The sequence below is a fragment of the Acipenser ruthenus genome, chromosome 7 (genome assembly GCF_902713425.1).
Source record: "Acipenser ruthenus chromosome 7, fAciRut3.2 maternal haplotype, whole genome shotgun sequence".
Taxonomy (NCBI): domain Eukaryota; kingdom Metazoa; phylum Chordata; class Actinopteri; order Acipenseriformes; family Acipenseridae; genus Acipenser; species Acipenser ruthenus.
In genome coordinates, this window is record NC_081195.1 from 1,150,719 (window position 1) to 1,163,266 (window position 12,548).

At 38.2% G+C, this 12,548-nt stretch overlaps 1 protein-coding gene across 2 annotated transcripts in view; it reads left to right on the top strand.

Annotated features, from left to right (window-relative positions):
• The window catches only part of LOC117415698 (actin filament-associated protein 1-like 2), a 41,749-nt gene that overhangs the window by 13,934 nt on the left and 15,267 nt on the right, over positions 1 to 12,548 (top strand). For both annotated transcript variants that reach the window (XM_034026357.3, XM_034026361.3), the window contains exons 2-4: positions 6,781 to 6,909; positions 7,166 to 7,243; positions 9,164 to 9,255. In XM_034026357.3, the coding sequence (XP_033882248.3) occupies positions 6,781 to 6,909; positions 7,166 to 7,243; positions 9,164 to 9,255 (299 nt within the window). The remainder of the gene's footprint in view (positions 1 to 6,780; positions 6,910 to 7,165; positions 7,244 to 9,163; positions 9,256 to 12,548) is intronic.

The window sequence follows — 12,548 nt, forward strand, 5'->3', positions numbered from 1 at the left end:
GTATATTGTGGGTGTATTAAAGACTGTGTTTATTGTTTCGGGACTGAACCCCTGGGTTAAACTCTGTAGTACACAACCTTGTGTACTACCATTCATTATTATTTACCGTTGTCAAGTGACTTTTGGATAATAAATAAAACACCATTGCACCTGAATTATCGTTGTCTGTCTGTTATTAATCACCGCATCACTCTTGCACCTGCACACTGCAAACCACTTTACCACAGTTTTTTTATTGTTTAGTTGATCAGTTTGCCATGCATGCTTTACTGGGAAGAGTCCCTTTTCAGAAACAACTTCCATTAACACAAACTGTGCCACTTTGCTTTGCTTAGAACGGGATAGACACCCAAATATTTTCAGTACATTCATGATGTCTGGTAGCTAACAGCTACCATTGGGCTATATCCTGAATGATAGCTCATCCATGCCGGCATTAGGGCTCCACACATTCCAAAGCTCAGGTGAGTTACGTCCTTTGCTCTTTGAGCTGTTTCCTTTTACTATATTATGTGAGAGTTTTAAAACAAATTAGTTTGCTTGTATCTGTATATGCCCCATGCAGATTCATTAATGCAACCTACGACTGTGCTGAAATAAAGCATTTGCGGACTCTTTTCCCAAGCCATTTTACACTATTCATCATTATACACTATTCATCTTTGAGTGTAGGGAGTCAACCCACATTGTATTTGTTGCTGGCGTATCAGTGAGGTAAAGCATGTTGTTCTGGGTTCTAGAACCTTTCAAAAACAGTAAAACCATTCCTCAGTTAAGTGGGGACTGAATGTCATTTCTGACTGCTTGCAGCTGTCTGGTCCATATGATTTTCAGAGTTTCCAAGATGTTAAGAGATATTACAAGAAGGCCACATATGATTCCCCTGCACCCCCACAATCCCTTGTTAATGTTTGGTGTTTTTAAATACATTGCTTCCTGTAGGAAAGTCATATTTTTGATAACACATCGCTATTTCCGTTATTAATACATGTATGAAGTGTAAGGGATATATGAGCGTGATTCCAAAGCCATGTTTTTTGTTTTTTTTTGCTTGAGTGAGTTAGAAATGGGCTTATTTTCCAATGCTACAGTACATGTGGTGACAGTATCTTGGTCCCAGAGACAGGATGGGTGGAAAAGAGTGGGAGTGATAAGCCAACTTGGGACGCTGTAACTCCACAGTGGAGAACTTTGGAAACCCCACCCAGATTTCTAATACTGGCAGTGCAGCTGACAAAGCAATCATTTTCACTAGGTGAGCTGACAAAGCAATCATTTTCAATAGGTGAGCTGACAAAGCAATCATTTTCAATAGGTGAGCTGACAAAGCAATCATTTTCAATAGGTGATGTGCATTCTATCAATTAATGGCACAAGACAGAAGCATTGTCATCCTTGTTAGACAGCTTTTTTAGTCTTCCAGTCCTCGGTTTGTCAATTGCTGATTATGCTTCGGATACCACACCTTGGAAATCAAGTGATGCGAGTTATTTCACTCAATGTTTTTCTTCTTTATGCAAGTCAACGTTGTTATAATAGTAGAAAACAGTAGTGGAGGCTTTGAGTAAATTGTTGATGCTCATAATGCATCAGAGTAGAAAAATGCAACATGTGTAAGACTTTTGCACAGCAGTGTATATACGTTAGAAACTCAAGAAAAGGTTTTAACTCGTTTCCTTGCACCTTAAAACTCAATGCTTTGTCAGCAGAGGAAGCTGAGACTTGCTTATTCCCAAGCCTCAGCATTCCTGTAACCTGACCCAAACCATGTACAGCAGTCAGCTGTTTCTTTGATTCTACACAACTCGAGCTGCCCTAATGACCCAAATAACTAAGTGCGTTAATGGCATTAGAGAATGATTAGAGTATATATTCACTATCTGGATTGATTTTCAGTCATATCATGATGCATGTAAAACACAAAGGAATGACCCCATTCACAGAACCGATGCATCCTGTCCAAGGTCTGCACAGTTTGTTTCTTTGTGAGTTCCCATGACAGTCTCGTCTCGCATTACAGAAATAAGCAGCGGTTCTTACTTGTGCTTACTTTAAAGGAACATGCATGTGGTTGTCACCCGAGAACAATACTATTCATAAGAAAGCCTGCAGATCTGCCATGTGGTCATTGTAAAAGGTTAGGTCTACTTCTGTTTGAATCACCTGCATAGTTTCAGGCTTTGCAAAATGCAGACGAAACAACATGCCCCTGTCACACAGACAGATATTATAAATGCCAGTCTCGCATGTATGCTTACCTTAGTGTGGAAAACCACACACTCAAGACTATTAAAACTGCCCTTGAGTTTTGTGTGCATTTTGTATGGGAATAAAATTACAAAGATACCGTAAAAGAGGCATAATATCCATCTTGGCAAATGAGTTAAACAGTGCTTGCTAGCCTAGTTACTGTATCTACAGCATATTACCATTGATTCATATAGAACAGCTCTTGCAGAACGTACATGGATGAGTTCTCTTTATGTTCCTTCCATACACCTACAAAACATTTGCAGGCTCTTTTCCCAAGGCATTTTACACTATTCATCTTTGAGTGTATGGAGTAAGCCCACATTGTACTTATTGCTGGCATATCAGTGAGGTAAAGCATATTGTTCTGGGTTCTAGAACCTTTCAAAAACATTCCTCAGTTAAGTGGGGACTGAATGTCATTTCTGACCGCTTGCAGTGTCTGGTCCATATGATTTTCAGAACTGTTGGTTTTGTGTGAATGAAATGAGTCTCCCAGATGTTAAAAGCCATTACAAGAAGGCCACATATGATTCCCCTGCACCCCCACAATCCCTTGTTAATGTTTGGTGTTTTTAAATACATTGCTTCCTGTAGGAAAGTCATATTTTTGATAACACATCGCTATTTCCGTTATTAATACATGTATGAAGTGTAAGGGATATATGAAATAAGCCTTACCAGATGAGCGTGATTCCAAAGCCATGTTTTTTTTTTTTTTTGCTTGAGTGAGTTAGAAATGGGCTTATTTTCCAATGCTACAGTACATGTGGTGACAGTATCTTGGTCCTAGAGACAGGATGGGTGGAAAAGAGTAGGTAGTGATAAGCCAACTTGGGACGCTGTAACTCCACAGTGGAGAACTTTGGAAACCCCACCCAGATTTCTAATACTGGCAGTGCAGCTGACAGCAATCATTTTCAATAGGTGAGCTGACAAAGCAATCATTTTCAATAGGTGATGTGCATTCTGTCAATTAATGGCACAAGACAGAAGCATTGGAAAAGGGATTATCTAGTGGGAAAAATGGTGTACTTGACTTAGTGGCTTTTTTAAATGTCATTGAGCGAGTAAGTTAGGCATTCTGTGTAGAACATAGCTATATAGGCTGTGGCATACAACGTGTATCAGTAACGTCTTACCCATGCGGCTGGTTTGTTTTCCATTGCAAAGAACAATGCATAGTCATCCAAATCATTGTACTTTAAGTGGAACCCAGAAATTAACATTCAGGAAAAAAGTTGCAAACAGGGCGGTGCAGTTAAAACTATAACAGATAAATCAGTCCCTTTGTTTTTTCGATGATATATGTTAAGTCTGAGTTGGCAAGCAACAGGACAGCATTCGTAGGGACTGCAGCCTCGGCACAAACCTCCAGCATTCCCTATTCAAAAGGAAAGCGGAGACTCCAAGGGTTCTGAAATCAAATGAGGTCATCAGATCAGGGTGCAGGTAAGGAACAGGACATGAAGCCACTGGTCTATGACAATCTTCCTACCAGATCTGTTGTATCCTGTTCGATTTCACGCAAGCAGTAAGCTTTTTGTACAATAATCCACAGAGACTGTGTTGTTGTGTAAAGGCTAGGTACAGTAGATTTCAGTCAGGGCAGGAAGAGAAGACATGGAGGTTCTGTGTTTCACACTTTCTTGTGAACGCTCTGAACCATAGAGGTGAAAGAATGGGGGAGAACACTTGGCATTTGGAATGTTGTCAGAATAAGTTTCCTTTTACTTAAATGTATTTGTGTGCTCTGAAACCCCTAATTGTTGGAATTAAACGTTTACAGAAAACTGCATATAGGAGGGATGCTTCAAGGCATTACAACTCAACTGCTTGTGAATAAAGGATACCAAGTACAGTATATTTAACCTTAGAAGAGTAGGAATGATACACATGCTAGTACTTTTAATTCAAAGTATGAAGAATACTAAATTACACAGGATACTAGCTTTAATTCAGATACAGTACAGTATGTGTCTCTGTTAATGTCTAAAAGGACATGTTGTGGTTACATAGAACACAGAAAATGTATGAGCCTCTGCCACTCAACCATCAGCCTCTTGAAAGAGAAAATTGCACGTACTGCACTGCATATAAAGAGTACAGCATACTGTACTCAGTCTCATGAAACACAAAACATCTACAAAACATCTTTTAAAGATCTTTTGTGAGGGGGAAAAGAACCCCTGCAGGTTCACGAAAGGGCGAGGGAAACAAAGAGAGCTTCTTATTGGCTACAGACGGAGAAGTCGGCTCTGACCCCAGTCAGGTCTGTGTAGGCTGGCTTGACAATTTTGTCAACAGTGTTCCCATTCATATGCTGTACCAGCCACACCGGCCTATGCATCCTGAACATTCAGCAAATCAAGCTAAAAAATGTAGCTAGCGTTTCGGACTGCTTGAAAGAGCAACAGTTTTTTTTTTTAATTTGGAAAAGGCAGGAGGAGAAGTTATAAAAAAAAGGAGTATAGAGGTTAGTTTTTTCACAAAAAGAACGGACTGAAAGTCCTTTGTGAAAGAATGCACTTGTTGTGATCATCGACTTGTTGCTCTCATGTCATGCTGGTGCCCAGTTTTTATTATTGAGAAGCAGCGTTGCAATGAGTCTCTTTGTCTTCAACACTTTTGAATAGAGTTTACTGTATGTTCTTGTTCTGATGCTTCAGGCAATGTGGCTGCAGCTCTGAGCATTTACAAGAAACAAGTGCACTGAGATCCAAAGACGCAACAGCTTTTATTTTAGAAGGTGGTCTCTTGTTATATAGTCTTCACAGATTACAGAGCTTCTGCTATAGCGTTAAATAATATATTCATCTCACACAGTAACCAAGTGTAGGTATGAACACTTAAATTAGATTTTGAGTTGTTTTTAAATATATTTTTGCTACATTAAGGAGATGTTTTGGGTGAGATTGGTTATTTTGAGTGCAGCAGTACTTGAGAAAGATGACTGAGTTAGGGTCTGCACACGCTCATTGACTTCCTGGCTCCTGGTTATGTATCAGAGAAAATCACGGACTGTGCAAAAACATTGATATCTAAATATTGAATATGTGTGTTATATTGCTGCAGAAACCAATGAAAGAAGCTGAATTCTGCTGAAGATTCCAGTCTTTGATCATTGAAGTAACCATAGGGCTGCGAGCCACTGCATCAAAATCACTTCCTTCTATTTGTTTTAATAATCTGGTAAGGATTTCTTTTAATCCAATTTTGTTAAAAGCATGCCATTAAAATGAAAGGTTCTTGCTCGACTGGTTTATAGATGTAGTTACAGATCTAATCAACTGAATACCTCACCCTCCTGAGCAGTGAAGTGGTAATACTGGAGATTAGACTGGTCTGGAGCTCTGTACTAGTCGAAAGTCAGAGAAAACGTGGACTTTGGTATTCTTCTGCTGTGTTTCTTGAAATGTGTCTGCTGTGTTTCTTGAAATGTGTATAGGTGTATAGATCATATAGGTTACACTGCTTGTGGATCCGAAGCAGATACCAGTATATTCATTTGTGTTTCTTGACATATTTGATTAGTTTGTGACAGCTATATAAACCACACAGTGCTTTCACCATGATAGACGGGTTCATCTTTGTGCAGCTGTGGTTAGTGTTCTCAGCGCAATCTCTGTGCAGGTGGCTATACCTAACAGACACCTCTCTTACAAGAGAGACAATGTGTAAAGCATGAGGAGGAGCCCAGAAAACCACACACTCCTGGGAGGGGGGGTGGTTGGGGCCGGTTGGAGACTTTTTTTTCTTTCAGATCTATAAAGTCTACCTTGTAAAAATGTGGGTGAATTTGAAAAATCTAAATCTAAATGATTTAAGGTCAAGAGGTTTCCAACAAATCTTTCTTAAACGACATTGTCTGCTTTGTAAGTTCATTAAGTTCACCCGTTTTCATAAGGACATATTACATGGAGGCCAACGTGCAAATGTCAGCCTCATTTTTTGTTTTGCTAGATGTTTGACATGAAATCACTCGTTGGAAGCTGATAATGTCACTGCAAAGTAGTAGGTACTGTAAATACAGTACAGGAGGTGTCTGACAGCACACCAGGGCTGCACTCCATTCATAGACCAGTTAAACAATACAGAGATGCATTGTATACTGCTGTCGAGATAAGAACAAGCCATTTAATGATAAGAGCAGGCTATTTAATAATAAGAACAAGCCATTTATTTGTTTATTTAGCAGACGCCTTTATCCAAGGCGACTTACAGAGACTAGGGTGTGTGAACTATGCATCAGCTGCAGAGTCACTTACAAATACGTCTCACCCAAAAGACGGAGCACAAGGAGGTTAAGTGACTTGCTCAGGGTCACACAATGAGTCAGTGGCTGAGGTGGGATTTGAACCGGGGACCTCCTGGTTACAAGCCCTTTTCTTTAACCACTGAACCACACAGCCTCCTATATTTAACGATAAGAACAAGCTGTTTAATACTAAGAACAAGCCATTTAATAATAAGAACAAGCCATTTAATGATACGAGCAAGCCATTTAATAATATGTTGTTCTTGTTTCAGTGTTGGATCAGATGCTTTCAGAACTGGACGAGTTTTTAAAGATCCTGGATAAGGAAAACCTTAGCAGCACTGCTATCGTGAGGAAATGTCTTCTCACAGAACTTCTGCAGACATATATGAAATCCGACGGTTAGTTTTACTGTGCTGCTGGGGTTCTGCAGGGGGGTGCAGCAATATTGATAAAAAAAAATAAAAGTTCACAATAATGATGAAAATACTAGGTCATTATTTTCTTGATGCTGCTGCAGCTTAGACAAAGCCTTTTTGACATTAAAGAACAGAAATATCATGTCAACAGCATCATAAGGGATCCATACAAAAGGGAAAAAAGAATAATTTCAGGTCAAATCGTAAGTGAACGTTTTTCTAATGGTGTCTCCCGCAGGTTGTGATGAGGAGTACATCTACATGAACAAGGTCGTCATCAGCGGCGAGAACCAAGAACAGCTCGTATTTGAAAGAGGTAAGAAACATATTGTTTAAGTAGAGGTGAAAAATCTCACATCCTTATACATTTTCAAATCTATTTTGTGCACGTTTAAATAAATGTAATTGAGGAAAGTACAGATTTAGTATAGATTTGTTTTGTTGTTGGTTTGATAAAGGTATTAATTCAGAAACCAATATAGTAAGGGGAAATTGTTCTTCTTTTTCCATGTAAGCTAAAGATGAAAGCCGGTGTTTCTTGTTAAAGATGTGGTTTCGGTAAAGTAAGCAAGCAATTCTTTGTAAGCCCATTCTTATTCAGTAGCTGAATATGTGTGTGTGTGTGGCTTTTTAAGAGTACCCTATTGCATTTAACCACACGTAAAACCAAAACGGAGAAGACAAAGTATTAACTTAACGTTCTAAAGTTTGGTTAGAAACCAGAGAAGTCTCATAAAACACAAAAATGTTATCTGCTAGTTCCCAGCAGCCGTATTAAGGGAAACATGAAATTAGCTACATTGTTATGCTATAAGTTCCAAACACCCACATTTTACATTGAATGTTATTGTTTAGATGCAATACGTGCCACTAGTATTAACAAAGACAGGCAATTGATGAGATTAGCTGAACCCCTGGAGAGAGAGCCCTCAGACTGATACACTGCTGGTGCACCATGATCCTGGAGGTATTAGAGGTATAGAGGCTCAGGACACACGTGACTACAGCCCGTTTTTGTTATCTTACTAATTATCAAGAGTGTTGAGCCCTTTAGCTGTTACTCCAAGTTTAACCGACCATCAACCAATGTCTTTTACAAGGTTACCGTGGTTAATTGGTTACCATTTATTATTCCATACATTTCTGCACATGTTTTACCACTTCAGTCATTTTAACCAATACATTTTACTCTCCTCTGATTCCAAATATATTTTAATCCTACATGTGATTTTGTTTAACAACATGTGTTCTTGTGTTCATACAGTTTTATATTCAGTGTGTAACCTAAAATACTAGTTTTTTTTTGTTTTAATTTTAACAATTATCCAAAGCATATCTAAGTGTATTACATTATAGTTATGGACATTACATTTAGCAAGAATTGTATTAGCATACACAGAACCCTTTATTTAAGCTGTGTGTACCAGGAAGATGCTGTCACTTTGTTATGGTAGCCATGATCTTAGCCTTGTTTGTGTCCACGCAGTGGAAACTGATTGTGGTATACACCGACACACAGTAGCTGATAAGCACACTATTGACTTTCAGGGATAGCCACATCCACGCACTTCCTTCCACAGTTAGACATTGTCTTCTGCTGTTTTTAGTGTTAGAACACCTTCTCCTTAACCCTTCTAATCCAGATCTTACTAACAAAAATAAAGTTAGAGCTAGAAAAAAATTAAATAATAATTGAACCTGCCGGTGCATCCAAGATCAAAATAGTCAAGAGATATTATATTGAGTGGACACTAATTCAGTATTAAATTGTATTAATTCAGGGCCAATGTCTGTGCATTAGGATAAGGTGAAGTTAAGAGTGACAACCATTTCAGCTAGTGCCTTCTTCAGTGTGTCACCTTACAGTTTATAATGTTTTAAAGTTATGGACAGGGATAGACACAAAACTAAAATTATGGACTTGCGATTAGTCCTTATGTAACCTACAGTTTCCATGGGGTGACATAATGATGATGGTGATGGTGAGAATGGTGATGATGATGATGATGATGATGATGATGATGATGATGATGATGATGGTGATGATGATTAGTGTTGCATGTTATATTGTACCAATGTGTTTTCAAGCACATACACACACTTTATATAATATAAGACTATTATGCCCATAAATGTTTGATGCTCATAAACGTTGATAATATAGCAGTGGTGTTATATGTTCTTCTGGGAAGAGTACAATCAAACTGTTTGTTTTTTACATTTTCTTTGTCACCAGATGATCACAGCGACTCCTTAACCAATGGGAGTTTGGGAAAACATTCACCAGCGCCTCAGAAGAGCCTGCCTGATCTTCCTCGTCCAAGACCAGTAAGTACATCAGAAATAACCATTCCTGTCGCTGGAACAACCAAGTAGCAAATGTGTTCTTTTACTCCCCTTTAAATATTGCCAACGCTTTCCTTTCAGTAACATTAATTACAATGCAATCACCCTTGCAGTTACAGATGCAAAGTACATTGTACCCACAAAACTACCTGTTTAATATTACCTACGATGTACAATATGTGTAAATATCAGGGTTAATGAAGAGTAATTACAGTATCATCAAGGGCTGTTAAAATCCAATGTTATCAGTGCAACAGTAGTTATAGTGCCCATGTTAATAAGGGCCACCTAATGGTTTAGTGGTTGAGATACATGTACGGTATCTGGATGAAATACCATGCATTTGAACCCCCAGCAGGACTGATATGGCTTAGATGTACAGTAAGTTCAATTGAGCATTCTGGGGCAGGCCTGCTGTGGGGGTGAGCACATTATGCAAGGTCAGTTTTTATGGGAACCAGCATTAACTGTGTGGGCCCAGCCAGGCAGCATGAATGAATCCTGGTTCTTATAATAAGGCTGTGAAATTGCATCAGGAAAGCTTAATAGTGCACTGTGTATGAATGGAACACGTCAAACAAAGCAGGGTTATCTGGTGACGCTTTCCATTAGGGATCGTTAGTTACACTTGATTTCATGCAGAATAAGGAATTCCCAGGAATTCTGGAAGGCATTTCTGTCAATGATGTCATTGGTGGTCAGTGAAATTTTTTTGTAATGCATGCTTGCACGGCTGCTTACAGTTTTAAACAATTTGAAATTCGATTTGATTGTTACCACATGTCTCTAGATTGAGTGATTGTGTTACAAGTGTGTGATCAAGTCATGAAATAGCAATCCCTGTTTCGCTTAAACTGTATACGATTTTTTTTTTTTTTACCTTAGTTTAATTATGTCTGACGTGGGAGTTAAACTATATCTTTTTTTATTTTAAAAGGATTTCTACTACAGTACCCTTTCCATTTTACACCACAAAACGTTTGGTACATTTTTATTAAAGCAAAACATTTTCACTCTTAAAATGACTTTGAACTTCATGCAGTTTTGTGTGATTGTTTTTAGGATTTGGAACAGTGGGATGTTTTTATGCAGTGCTTTTTTGAATGAATCCGCTCGCTAAACATCCTTGCCAAAGTCATTTCCGGTGCCCTCAAATGACAGCAAGTACACTGGCCCCAATCTGCCACCCTTTTGCCCTGGAGTGGAAGTAGTTGTACTTTTTTACACTCTTGATATATGTGTTTTCAAGAGGCAGATTGTTCTTTTTTAAGCTGGGTCACTTCTTTTTTTTTCTTGTTTTATCAATTGTCATCCCGAAAATCCCTAGCTTTGTTTTTCAATCTTCTTTTGGCAAGTTAGCTTCTTATTCATTTTGAGATCTGTTTCCTTGACAAGTAATGAATAATTCATTTAACTTTCTAGTCAGATTGAAAGAGACCTGCCTGCCTGTCTGTCTGAATCCATCATTCAGTGTTTTCATTTTGTTTTCAATGTTTTCTGGCTGTCGTTTTGATGTAATTCCTCATGCTTTTTAAGGTTGCCAGCAGTCCTTTATCATAAGGGACAGCTGATATTTTAATAAGCTATTTCCTGTCTTATATTGGACATGTCCAGTGCCATTACTCAGTACTGGAAATATGCAAAATATCAAACAAATGGATGGAATTTGAATTACTCTATTTCAATTATAAGGCACTGCAGTTATTCATATTGCTTACTTTGCTTAATACAGCACCATTGAATATAGTGTCATTACATTGCCATGGAATATTATTTTTGTAAGCACAAGTAGTACTGTGCTTTTAAACGACAAGCACAGCAAATCTAGTGTTATTTTACAACTATACGTAATAGAATTGTTCATTAATAACCAAGTTTTTTTTGTTTATTTTCAATCATTCAATGACAAGCATATATTTATTAACAGTGATCCTGTCATACAGTAGTTATATGCATATTATAGACATATATCTATTCTTGATTATATCTACAAGATATCCCTTATGCGATACAGCCATTGCCTCAGTTAAGCAAATAAAGCACTTGAATAACTACAGTATGTGTGGCTTAGGGTTGGTTCCTTGTGAGGATTGTGGTTTGGGTTAGGTTTGCATTATTTTTTGTAAGAAGGCGTGGATGTGACTTCTGAAGCGTTTGCACATGTAAGGATAGTTAGCTATTTAAACACGCTGGAAAGGTGGCGTTGCTAAGCCGTGAATAAAACACTGTATGTATTCTGTGCTGCCAGCATGCTGAGGATGCAATATTGACCAGGAGAAGTGCAGAGGTGGAGGCAATCCTCTTCTTATTGCTTGTGCATTCTTACATAGTTTTCTTGTTTTTCTTGGATGTTTGATTGTTTCTGTGGAAGCTTGTGAGGCTTTATAACTTCCACAGTATTATTTACCACCCACTGTCTTACATAAATCACGAGAATCGAAACCTACAACGTGGCATTATTTAACACACATTAATGTCAGTAAAAAACATATTTCAAATCCATAAAATTACTTCTCAAGTATATGTGCATTAAAAACTTAAGCAAACGCATCTGGGGGGTCATCTGCCTGCCCAAGTACATTGTTTCAGGTATTAGTCTGTACTCTAAGAACCTTATATTGAAGTGTCAACTCCTGCTCCACACAGTCATTTCTGTTCACTTTGCTACAGCACTGGGATTTCCATTCTGTTTTCAAGTGCCAAACACGTTGGTCCCAAAGTCCCGTTCAGAAGAATTGGAAGCAGATGGCAGTGTTTGTATGAGTGTTTTAAAGGCTGCCCTGGCATGCTGTTACAAGAGGAACATGTGGCTTCCCTGGATACCACAGCGGCTTAACCATTGCCATGACTTTTATACTCTCTTCAAGTAAACCCATTATGTATGGATTTTATTTGTACTTTATAGCATATTTATGGATCTGTTAAAGAACTGGTTATATCGCCAGTGATGTTGATCCTCGTTTAAAATGTGGTCCTAGTGAATTTAAATGGCGTTTACAATTAGACTGTAAATGAACAGATTATAAAACCTATTGTTCTTAATGTCTACTGACAGTGCCATGTCTCATGCAGTCCCATTATGTTCCGGATTATCTGCTGTTGCAAAACCGTTAATGAAATATAAATGATCCCAGTCCAAGACCATATTCTTTATGTGCTCAGTGAGTGGGCAGAGAGGTTGACAATGCAACAGTACCATGCATTTGCACTTCAAACAAAACATAATCTATTATTTTAGGTGATAAAGTGCTGCCAACAATGATACGTTTTGTATT